This window comes from Tupaia chinensis, unplaced genomic scaffold (assembly GCF_000334495.1).
Source record: "Tupaia chinensis unplaced genomic scaffold, TupChi_1.0 Scaffold000434_1, whole genome shotgun sequence".
NCBI classification, from domain to species: Eukaryota; Metazoa; Chordata; class Mammalia; order Scandentia; family Tupaiidae; genus Tupaia; species Tupaia belangeri.
In genome coordinates this window covers 652,534-665,129 of record NW_006159939.1, presented here as the reverse complement: position 1 = coordinate 665,129, position 12,596 = coordinate 652,534, and the positions used below count along the sequence as shown (strand labels likewise).

The following is a 12,596-nucleotide window of genomic DNA, read 5'->3' as shown; positions in this document are numbered from 1 at the left end:
GTCCTTGGCATCTGGAATTTGCTTGCAGCTGGCAGGTGTTGTGAAGAACTGCTTGTGCTTCACAGTTAGCTTTGCCTCTAGTGTCCGAGTGTTCAGCATCACCCAACTTGGAAATCCGCACATCAGTCCCACTGACTATATCCCGTTATCTGCCCTGTGGCCTGTGTCACTCCACAAATGGGCTGCTTCTGCACAGCGGGCAGCCACTGTGCCTGTTCTCATCACGGGCATGGCAGCTGCCTTCTGTGCCTACTCTGCTCATGGGGCAGGGAGGTGGGACTCTGTCAATTCTAGAATTGCTAAGATGTCTGATATCTACCTCTGTAGTTGCTGTTGAACTAAGTCTTATGAAGATAGCTTTTCTTTAGGAACCTCTACAGAAATGTTTTAACATCCTAATCACTGATATCACTGCATCCACATACACCAGATGATGAGCAGCCCTGCTGGGACTAGGGAGGTGTAGATAAGGAGAATTGGTCATACTCTGGGTATGTTTTAAAGGCAGAACCAAGAGGTTATATATGGATAGATGGAATGTAAAGTGTGAACAAAATGTAAAGTATGACACCCAGATGTTGGACCAAGTGATTAGAAGAAAGACCAAGGAGGAGTAGGTTTGGAAGTTGGAATGAAGCATTTGGTTTTAGGCTCAGTAAGTTGAAATGCATATGAGATATCCAGGTAGGACTTCAAGTACTTGTTTGAGCTATGAGTCTGAAGTTCAAAGGAGAGGTTAGAACTTGTCAGGAATAGGGACTGGCAGGTGGTGTGGTGGTTGAGGGTGCTGGATCCTACATGGCTGACCACAGTTTGAGTCCTGAACCTGGTGGCTTGCTTTCTCATTTTCCCTCTCTCTCTCACTCTGTCCTTCTCTGGTCAAATTAAAATAAGTTTAAAAAAGTTAAATAAAATAATTTTTTTTTAAAGAACCATGTCAGGAATGATTAACTCAATAACCTGATAAACTTTATTTCCATTTACCGGTTAGAATCATGAGTCCTCTAAAATAGGATTTAAACGTGTTCATGATTGCCTGCCTCTTTCAATGTTCACAAAAGAAATAAAACACAAACTCCAAAATCTGTGTAAGAAGCGACACAATACCTCAGCTTTTTGATGTTTAGCTGTATAAAATATTAGGAAAAAATTAAACACAGCTCATTAACCTAATATTTCTCTCTACTTACCCATTTCTTTCTGAAGAAGCAGGAGCTAAGGACAATTAAGTTGAGTTTTGCTAGAAAATCTCACTCTAGGAAATAAGATAATGCTGTCTACATACACCAGGCTTGATTTTAGATATTACTGGGAAGGAAGTGTACTTCAAGATGGGAGGTGGGGGATTCAAAGAAAAAATGCTTAGAGGATTTCAGTGATATATCAGGCTTAGATAAGAAATCTGAGAAGACATTGTACAATTTGAAATGAAATCAAAACAACACAAAAAAATGTAGTTGTCTTGGAGCTACAAGTCTGAGAGAGAAGATTCTTAGAGGCAAGTGTTATCACCGTGTGACATCTCTTCCATATGCCTCTGAAGATATTTTTTCTTGATTTTTTTTAACTTGGGATGATGTTGTAAAGAGAAATCACAAGGCTACAGTGAATACAAAGAAAATGTTTTAATAAAATATTTAATACAATATTTCACTGTGGAGTCTGGTGAGAAGTGAGAAGCTGAAAGATGTGACTATCATTGTTGGGAACCCAGTCCTAAGTGAGGTGGGACTTAACCTTTCTCCAAGACTGCTTGCCCGGTTCTCAACAGACTACCACAAGGAGGACCAGAAACTTTCTGATGTCATTGTGAAGGACCAACTGAATGAACTGAATCTTTCTAGAATCATAGACATAAGTGGTGTTTGCCTTCAGCTTCTTACCAGATGCAGTATCATGGAGAAGGAGGGAGTGAATAAACAAAAAGTGTTAACATGATGTTAGTTTTTCTACCCTCCCATTCTATTGGGTCTTTGGAAAAGTCATGATGCATTTTTGTGTAGAAAGACATAGAAAAATATATGTCATAACTTTTTTTTTTTTGAGAGGTTTTTGCTATACAGCACGTGCACTTGCCAGAAGGAAAGACAACAGAAAGTGAGAAATCACCCCACAGGGGGGATGGCCACATAGCAATCCCTTCTCCATTCTCCTTTTGGGATCTTGGGCATGCACACACACATGCCTGGCATGAGTTTAAGCCACAGGATCTGGGACTCAAACCGCGGTCGACTGCATGGGAGTCCAGTGACATAGCCATTACGTCAACTGCTGGTCCTATGTCACAACTTTTCCAATGACCCAATATTTGTATTTCCAGAGTTACAATAAAAACAGAGATCTATGGTCTCACCACCTCAGCACAACTCATTCCCTAGACAAAATTTGTTTTCAAGGTCTATTATTATTATTGCTATAATTCTTACGTTTTAAACTAAGAGAAAGGAGGGCTTATCACTACAAATTCTGCATGGGTGAAACAAGTATAAGCCATGAATTTCCAATTGGTGTGTTGTAGTTTATTAATACAGAAAGTGCTATTGCTTGACTACGCATATCATTTAGTGCATTAAAACATAGAAGGACAAATTATTGTGTCCCATTTTTGGTTCAGTCTGGCAGTGCCCCACAAAAAAATATCACAACTTGACAGAAGACTGTCTTGGGCTTGTCTTGCTGTCATGATTCTGATGTGTTCTGATTTCCTTCTGGAGTCATGAATTGCACCTTTGGCACAATGAGGGAAGAGTTGTTCCTCCGGATAGAGTTGTTTCTCCTCATGGAATTGTTTCTCCTCATGGAATTGCGCTTCCTTAGAGAATTCTGATGGGACAGTTCACTCTTTTGGAGGGTCTGAATAAGGATGGAAGGTTTCTCATCCAGCTCCCGGGCACTACACCGTGGAGCAGCTACTTTAACAGTGTTGCCAAATTTGGAGTAATCCACAGAATACACCCCTTCCTCCTCCGTCACGATAGACACAAAGCGGTGGCCCCACTGGATCTCTTCTGCTATGTAGGAGGTTCGTGCTTGCGTGGTAATGCCAGTAGTTTCGACCACTCCTTCCAGGATCACTATGACCTCTAGGTCTTGGTTGGCGAGGTCAGTGGCTGAGATATCATACAGGGGGCTGCGCTTGTCGATCACATGGCAGATGATCAAAGGGGCCACCAGGAAAATGTTATTACTCTCGATCGGGTTATCAACGGGAATGTCCAGTTGGTGGATAGGCACCACTTCCCCCTCAGGGGTAGTCGTTTTCTTGACCACCTGGATGCGCACGGAGGCACTAATGATCATGCTTTTCCTCAGGTCGCCCACTCGGAACATAAAGCACAGCTTGCCATTTCGGACAGCGATCACGGCGTGGCGGCTGAAAATCAAAGTCTCTGCCCTTCTGTGGGCCTGAGCTGTCTTCATGAAAATGCAGCCTAACATGACCGCATTGATGATCAAACCCACAATGTTCTGGAGAATCAAAACGGTGATGGCCAGAGGGCACTCCTCTGTCATCATTCTCCCTCCAAATCCGATTGTCACTTGAACCTCAATGGAGAAGAGGAAAGCAGAAGTGAATGACCTGTAAGGAATGAGATCAAAAACAATGCACCAGGTCAAATTCCGAATAATAAAAGAACATGTCAAGCTGAACTTTTTCAATTTTTTTTCCTCGAAAGGCTATTGCATGGTTCCAGAAAATCTAGTCAATTTAACTTTAAAATGCCTAATCCTGAACACAAATCTAGTCTCTCTTTTGCTGGTATCTATCCCTAGACTTCTGGGATATAATTCTATTAATGTTTTCTAGTGATGGGCCTCGCTATATGGAAGCATTATGGCAATAAATAAACATACATATTGCATCATTGGACAAGTTTTTGTTCAGAAGAAACAGAAAAATAAGTCATAACTATTCCAATGACCCAATATTTATATTAAATATTAATATTTCTATTCATAGTTTACTTTTTGAAATACTTTATTTTCACAAAGCCAGAGTTTATTTTGTATGTCTTTCAACTGAATAGCTGTTTGTTATTTGTTGTACACCTTTGTTTAAAAGATTTGAATCATGTGGAAAGTACTGGCCAATACTTACTGTGTACTTTGTATTTTATAGAAAAAGTACAGTGTTAAAAAGTGACACAGAACTCATCATCCTAAAGTAGTAGATTCGTTCCCAAAAATGTTTTTTTCACTTGGAAAGAAAAGTGTTTCCTATTGATTATCTCGTTTAGTTCTCTGAGTGATTTAGAGAATATGGAAGATATTATGGAAAAATTTGAGGCAGAAGTTAGTAAATGACAGTGTCAAGATCATAAAATTGATGTGAACTTGGATCCTATCGATTCTGACTGTGGAAAGGGGCAAAGGGAAGGGGCCAGAAACTGTCCGAACTAGGAGAAGCTTTTTCAGATTGTCCATCTCCTCTCTGGATCAGTGAATAGATACTGATTTGGTGGGTTCAGGGTCGACCTGAGAAAGACTTGTTGGCAAAGTTCTCCAGTGATTCCGACTTACTTGCCTGGTCAAGAGGCACTTCATTTGATTATGATCCACTTGTTCACTCAGCTATGTATCTAACGCCGACATAGCTTCTTCATAGAAACAATGTTCAACCTCTCCTTGCCGCAAATCCAGTGTCAAACTTCTCTCACTCTATAGAAGACAAGCCATACATGGGCCGTCTGTCAAAGTACTATTTATCTCTAATACCATGCACGATGAGTGTGCAAAATGTTTACACACGTGGGCATGAAATATACACAATGCACTTTGGCAGGAAAACCCTGAGGGCTAAGCAAGTACACATAGATGACTTTTTTGACTAGCTTTTAAATGGATTGTGAAAGTTGCCTTCTTTTTTTTCTTTCATTGCTACAGGGATACATGGAAAACTACAATAATTGCTTTTTTGAACATGCTATATATAAGATATTTGGTCTACATTGTGGTCCAAAGACATGATAACGAATAAGAATGGACCTAGAAGAGAGGCAGAGTTACGATCAAGTTCTAATAATGCAGCCATACTTCTAGAACAATCTGGATTGGATATCTTCAAATGCTTTGTTTGAATGGCGGAAGAGACTGTTCCTGTGCTTTATTTTATATATTGTTTATTTTTATTTTATAAAAGAATTAATTCTAAACATTATACATGGTACAAGACCCAACTCTTTTTCTTTTTAAGGTTTTTGTCATAGGGCATGTTTGCTCACCAAGACTGAGACAGTGAGAGGGAAAGTGAGAAATCACCCCATGGGGGGAGATGGTCATGCCACAATCCCTTCTCCTGTCTCCTCCTGGGATTTTAGGCATGGACACACTTGTGCCCAGCATGATTTTCAAGCTGCCAGATCCAGAAATCAAACCACGGTCAGTCATGTGGGAGTTCAGCACCTTAAGCACCATGCCTCCTGCTGGCGCAATGCCCAGCCTTTTATAGGTACCTGTTGTGTCAAACACTCTCAAGAGATAAAAATGTTTAGCTGCTCCTTTATTTTGCTACAGAATTACCTAGGTTGAATAACAATGAGAAAGAGGAAATATTGTTGGTCTATTGTCTGACTCATATTAGAAAGTTATCTACATGAAGGAGAAAGTGAGTCAGCCTAAATTAAAAATGCAGAAACATTATTTGGAAATCCCAGTGAATATCTATTGAGAAAAGTTGCTTCCAACATTAACGATACGGCTAGATATTGAACTTATAAATGGAAAGAAAATTCAAAGAATGAGAATCATTATTTGTTATCATTTAAATTCTCTTTGGGAGAGAATGATTTTTCTGTTTCTATATTTCTTGTAAAAAAAGTCTTTTGTTATAAATGCTCTGTTATGATTAAATCAATTGAGATTGAAGTAGTACATCAGTAAAAAATAGAACAAGCGTGGAAGATGTCAAATAATTTCTTAAGTGAACTTTAAATCGCTAAAATAGTTATACTGATAAAATCAATGTTGTCTCATTATATTTTTTAATCCAGTGTTCACTTAGGAATGTATCAGAGAAATGAATATGCTTCAGAACGCATCATATTTGAAAAACTAGAGGTAGCAGTAAATACCTTTTAATAGCCCATGGATCCTGTAAGAGTCCTTAAAAAAAAAAACTGAAAGGAGATAACTTTTTATATGTATTTAATAAATTGCTTAATGGCTTCCTTTTTCACAATAAAAAGCAACATATTTGTCTTGTGAATAAAATCTGTCACCTATTTTCAAGGATCATTATTATCATTTCTTTTATTATTTTCAACAGCATCTACTGCATATTTATGAAGAATCTATTCTGTAATGCACATAATTCACCATTATCAGTGCCAACAAATTTCTTAAAGAGAAATCCAGATACGGTATTTAGTCTTCAGGTATCTTTTAAATACAGTATTTTGTTTCCTGTATATTTGGAGCACTGCTGTACATTTTTTACTTTTTTTTTGAGACAAAATTTGTGGCAAATTTGAAAAAGGAAAATAATATCTATTTAAGTAAAAGCAATGGATGAAGTCAGTGAGCTGTTATTTTTTTCTCCTCAAAATCTAGGCTGAACGCTGTGGCGTGCAGTCTCTGCTCACCAAAGTGTCATCCCTCCCTGAAATGCTGGTGTGACTGTTACTCAGAAGAGGGGACAGTTCCCAGTCTGTGACTGCTCTCGCCAGTATGCTAGTTTCCTAAGATTTCAGGGTCATTAAAGGTCTCATTCTTCATAGTTCCCTGGCAGTACAGTGCTTGTTCAAGTTTCTTTGCTTTGCACATTATGTAAATTTGGAATATTATTCAGAGAATGTCCTGGAAATTTCTCCAGGATTATTATTATTGTTTTGCTTGGAAGTCAACATTTTTTTGCAATTGATATAAATGATCCCTTTTCATCTTCCAACAAAACAGAATAAGATGCAAATTGCCCCCAACAAAATGATTTTAGGCCATGTGAAAGTACGAGAGGCGTGTGGATGAAATCAAATTCACTTTCCCTAGCTTTGAAATATTTATAAGAGAAAGAAGCCAAAGTTAGGTAATCTAAGAACTGTCTTGTTCCTATTCTACTTAAACGTTGAAAGAAGACTACAAGATTAAGTCACTTCTACATAATTCCCTCCTATGACAAATTCGGGCCAATTTCCATGAAAAATTAGTGTTCTCTAGTTCTGAATTTTAGCATGACTTTTAATTTCTGAATTCAATGCAAGAAATCAGCTATGTTAAGATTATCTTGATAACGTTTTATATTTATTTCATTTTTAGGAGACTTTCATCAATGACGCTGCCCCCTTTTCATTTTTCATTTTGTTTCTGAGAATGTCATGGGTAAAGAGAAGTCCTTGGAAAAATATTAAGAGCATTAGCACAATATTTTTTCTTGTTGATAAGAGACATTTACGTGTGGACAGTGAATTATGGACAGCAACTTCTTCAGATTGAAAAGTAAATGTGTGTGTGAGTGTGTGTGTGTGTCTGTGTGTTTGGTAAGCCACTTTATGAAATCCTTTGAACTACAACAGCTTTTAAAATAACTACTAAGTAATTTTCAGGGCTTACCGAAAGGCTTAAAACTCCACATTTCCTGAGTCTCTTCATCCATAAAGTTGCATTTTAAAAAGTTTTCATATGTCAGTTTTTTTTTAATTTCGCTTTTTTGTTTGTTTCTGAAGGTTCTAAACAAACCTTTTGTTTTAACAAAATAATACAGTGGCAAGAGGAAGAGCACTTCGATGTTTTTTCCATACTGCCTTCTACCCCTGCCTCATCCCACGGCGTTCTTACCTGACGTTAGTCACACACACAGTGGTCTCCAGACCACTTTTCTCCATCCCACTCTTCTCCATGTAAGCATGGATGTCCCCATGGGCAAAGGCCACCAGCCACCACATGATAGCGAAGAGCAGCCAACTGCAGAGGAAAGACATGGTAAAGATGACCAGCGTGTGGCGCCATTTCAGGTCCACCAAGGTAGTGAAGATGTCCTGGAGGAAGCGTCCTTGCTCACGGATGTTTTTGTGCGCCAGGTTGCAGGCTCCGCTCTTGGCGATGAAGCGCGCTTTCGCGAGGCGGTCTCGGATGCGCGGCTTGCGCAGGTTCTCCGCCGCGATGCGCGCCAACACATACTCCTCCGGGATGATGCTCTTCCTGGCCAACATCGTCGTCTCACCATAGCCAGCTTATCCACCTGCCTCCGACTGGCCTCTCCTTCCCTCGAGACGCGTTCTCCTGCACGAGGGAAGCATCCATTAAAAACCCTTCTCCAAAAAAACACTCCTCCCTCTCCTCACTTCCGTAGTTCTTCATTCAAGGATAGGTTTATACCTGCGAGCGGACCTGCAATAATACTGGTGTGATTTTATTCATCCAAACACGCATCTAGTTTGGGCTTGAGTTCTGGCATTTCGGAGAAATGATTTGGTCTGAATTCGGAAAACCGTTTCAACTTTTCTTATCCTTCGGAACACATATGGGCATAACTTTAGTTAAACAAAACCAGGAGCCTTTCCGTAAACAGCAGGCTCAAAGATAATTCTCCGCGATTAACCGCGTCTCTAGATCTGCGCAAGGGGACAAGCTCACGATGTCAATGAGCAAATTAAGGCCAGCTGGGTACACAATCTACTTATTAAAATAGTTAGATGATGCAGCAATATGAAAAGCAAAAGGGGACATTCTCCCTCCGTTATTTTTAGAAGTAGGCAAAGAAAAGGCCGTGGCCTCTTGCGTAGTCTAAATAATATGTTAAATGTAATCTGACAAAATAACAATAAACGATCTGCTACGGAGATTGAGAATTAGGAAATTAATTTAAGCTTCAAAGAAGTATGAATTGCCTTTAGAAAAAAAATGTTAAAAACCGAAAACTTTCCCCTAGAATTCCTCGTAGTATAAATGGCAAACTTCTTTACAACGAAGGGATCCAACAGACGAGTTGCAGGAAAAACACGGATAATTAACTTCCCGGCTGCGGAGGAGTTAAAGGAAGGGTGCCCCTAAAAATCCATCCAGCACTGTCAAGCGCTGCTGTGATCTCCGTTGTGAATCGTGTGCGGGGATGCAGGCGGCCTCCCCTCCCGCCCCGGGAGGAGCGCTGAAACTTACAGACTCCGGGCAGCGGGCGCGGCGGCCGGACCTCCCGGCCCCCGCGGGCGGCCCGCAGGCTGGGGGCCGGCTCTCCCATCCCGGCGCGGGAGCAGGGGCCGCCAGTGCCGGATGGAAAGATCCGGGGCTGCTCGTCCTAGGGCGAAGAGTTAAAATAATAAAAGGTGCAATTGCATCTGCACGCGGAGAGGGCTGGAGGAGGGGGGATGGGTGTAGCTCTCCCCTCCCCCTGCTCGGCTCAGCTCCCGCGGCCGCAGAAGTGGGTGGAGGAGGGGTCGGGGAGAGGAGCTGGGTGCCGAGGCTCCACAAATCAGCCTCCCGGGTAGAGCTTTGACGCTAGGACGCCGCTGTCCCGGAGGTGCACGGGGGAGGAGAGGGGGGAGGCGGGGGGGGGGGGGGGGGGGAAAGCCGGTAGAGGGAGGGGCGGCCCGGGAGGGCGGGACGTGGAGAGCTTGCGCTTCTCCCAGTAGCCGCGACCCCCGGCCGCCTGCGTGACACTGAAGTCTTTAAAAGGCTCTGCTCAGAGAGAACTTTCTAAGTTCACTGACGTAAAGAGATTTTTTTCCCTTTTATTTTGTAACCTGGATGGTTAACTGGGCTACTTCAGATGAAATAACACTGGAGAGAGAGGTCAGAAAATACGTCTTCGGAGACGTTGACGCCGGTGCGCGCACGGTCATTTCCAATTCCTTCTAGTAGGGAGATGCAGGTGGACTTTTCGGACTTTCCAGAAAGCCGCTGTAGAAAACTGTTTCTCAACCAGACAAAGCCAATGTGCAGGGAATTACACACACACATACCACACACACACACACACACACACACACACACACACACACGTTCTATAACAAAGAAAAAAAAAAGAGAAAAAAAGAAATCACTAGCAGTTTCCTGCAATGAAGACGTTCTGCCCCAAATAATGACCGCGTGGACACGTTAGCACTGAGAGGGTCATTGGGCCTTCAGTAATTGATGGCTTTCTGAAACGTCTCAGCTTCTTTCTCTTGTCTAAACGGTCTGAGTGATAACGCCCAGAGATGGAGTCCAGACAGGCTGTAGGGTAAATAGCGAGTGCTTTTGGAAAACCAGCCAGCAAAGACAAACATTCTCCCGCAGGTCAAGCCTTCTGATTTTGGCATTCGTGTTAATGGAAACTTTAATTCTTGGAAATTTCATGTGTTTTCCAAAAGTCAGGGCTGATAGTGTATGGCGCATAAACAATATGTTTATTAAGTTACCCCAAACCCTAAAATTAGTCTTTAATGATGGCAAATGAACAATTTTTCCCTCTTGTGGAAAATCTGACTGACGCCTTCAAGCCTGAGGCTCCTACTCTCAGTGGTAGCTCCTCTCCACCGTCATTAATTTTTGCAGTAATTTATGTATTACTTTGACTATTGTGTGGGGATTGTTTTGTGTGGGCAGTCCCTCTATTGTACTATTTTACAATTAAGTTTGTTGTGCAATTTATTATACACTATTTTAGCCTGGAGAACATTCATCAAACACATATTTTGTGAAATTTTCTTTTTTAAGTTTATATATTTAGAGATATATAAATATATAACATAGTCTCTTTAAAGGCAGATGGTTGTAGTAAGATAATAAAATGATAATAAATAAATATATAACATGGTCGTCTCTTAGACGACAGACGATTGTAGTAAGATAATAATAATAAATTGATAATAAACTCATACACAAGCGAGGATATGATTAGAATGGGAAAGGAAATATAAGAATATGCCTTGGGGGTTCCAACGAGAAATGTTGAAGACTAAGAGATTGAGGAAAACTTGATGAGTCATTTAGCATCTGATCTAGTCCTTGAAAAGACTAGATAAGTTTAGGGTATGCAGAAAAACAGAAAAAAGAGAGAACAGCATAAACAAGGGCCATGTTTTAGCAACAGAAACGAATCTAATTACCATCAATGAAGTGAGTTCAGCAAGGTAGCAGGGCTGGACCCTTGAGGCCAGTGCTCTCTGGACAGCTCTGTCACCACTGCTCTATAGCGGTTTACTCATGTACTTGATCTCCTACCTCATCATCACTAAGCCCCTCCCCCAGAAGCAGAGGCTATTAGAAGGGCAAGCCTGTGCTCCTTCATCTGTTGTATCAAGCCAGCCTCCAGCAAAGTTCTCCAGATTGCAGAGGTGCTCAAAAAATATTTTTTAATCAGTGAAAGAAAAGCAGGTCGAAAAAACATGCTTGGACTTTGAAATAAACATGCCGAGATAGCCTTAAAGTCCTAACAAAAGAATCTGAACAGTCTTCAGTAAATAGTGGAAAGTATGGACAGATTTTAATGAAAGACCAACACAATAAGCAAAGGAAGCAGAGGGTAAGATGCCTTTAAACATTTCCATTCTAAGTAGAGTTCCTTTAGGCTCTCATATTCTATGATTGACAGGAGAGGATGCTGGAAATTATTATATTAATTGGAGGAGGCATGAGATCTGAGGCTAAGAGGTAATGTCAGTGGGCAATATACACGGAAGGAAAAAAACAGGAATGTTAAGAGTCAATGTCGGGAGAGAGAGACATCATGATATTTATAGTGGTGACAGAGCAATTGTAAGAAAATTGGAATGAGAAATGGTAAATTGTTAAGAAGAACTTACAAGAAGATTGTAAGAAATAAGTTTATTTCTCCCTCCCTTCCTCAGCAACTTTTCTAACAACCCAAAGTCAACAATATTTAAACATTTTTAGTACTTATGGGGTATGTTTATTTTTACAACCCAATTTTGAATTTAATGGAGACATACCTTCATCCTCCAAAAGTCTTCTGGATACACACTAGTTTGCTCAATCCATATCAATTACTAATTGATCTCCAGCCCTCCCCATTTGATCTTCTTCCTATATCATGATCCAATTAGTGAATGCTTAAATTTACCTCTGGTGAGAAATTGGCAAAGGAAATCCGGTGTACATTTGCTACTTAAGCTTTATTTTATTGGTCTGCTTATGTAGTTTTTCTTTTTCTATTGTCCATTAAAAGTTACATTTTTTTTTTGAGAGGTTTTCACTATAGGGCGCACGTAGTCACCAGAAAGACAGAGAGAGACAGAGAAACAGAAAGTGAGAAATCACCCCCCACAGAGAATGGCCACGCCACAATCCCTTCTCCTCCATTCTCCTCTTGGGGTCTTGGGCACACACGCACACATGCCCAGCGTGAGTTTAAGCCACCAAGTCCAGGACTGGAATTGTGATCGACTACATGGGAGTCCAGCAATGTAGCCATTGCACTAACTGCTGGTCCCAGAGTTACATGTGTTTTAACTGTTTAATAATTTCTGATATTGTTCTTTCAGGAGGAAAAATAATTTGTGTACACTCCTGAAGAAGACCAGTAATAAGTTTAGAACAGAGCTAACTATTTAGCCATTATGATTTCCTTGACTGTTTAAGAATCCTATTAGAATATATTCTTGTTGCATACCAAAGAAATTTATGGAATTGTGAAATGTCAAACTAAAAATGAGAACTACAAGGTA

General features: G+C 40.6%; 1 protein-coding gene across 2 annotated transcripts; it reads right to left on the bottom strand.

Moving 5' to 3' along the window:
- Nucleotides 1-2,240: 2,240 nt before the first annotated feature.
- KCNJ8 (potassium inwardly rectifying channel subfamily J member 8) lies at nt 2,241-9,463 on the bottom strand. 2 transcript variants are annotated; one of them, XM_006155071.3, is made up of 3 exons: nt 9,091-9,463; nt 7,771-8,214; nt 2,241-3,580 (listed from the first exon to the last, which is right to left on the bottom strand). In XM_006155071.3, the coding sequence occupies exons 2-3, from the start codon at nt 8,142-8,144 to the stop codon at nt 2,680-2,682; spliced, it is 1,275 nt and encodes a 424-aa protein (XP_006155133.1). In that variant the 5' UTR covers nt 8,145-8,214; nt 9,091-9,463; the 3' UTR covers nt 2,241-2,679. The 2 variants fall into 2 exon arrangements, with proteins under 2 accessions (XP_006155133.1, XP_014445838.1); XM_014590352.2 differs by lacking the exon at nt 9,091-9,463 and adding an exon at nt 8,311-9,010.
- Between the last annotated feature and the right edge of the window lie 3,133 nt (nt 9,464-12,596).

Coding starts and splice junctions, on each gene's coding strand:
- KCNJ8 (XM_006155071.3), bottom strand. CDS start 8,144: ATGTTGGCCAGGAAGAGCATCATCCCGGAGGAGTATGTGTTGGCGCGC. Junction 3,581..7,770: donor GTGTGTGTGACTAACGTCAG/GTAAGAACGCCG, acceptor CATTCCTTACAG/GTCATTCACTTCTGCTTTCC.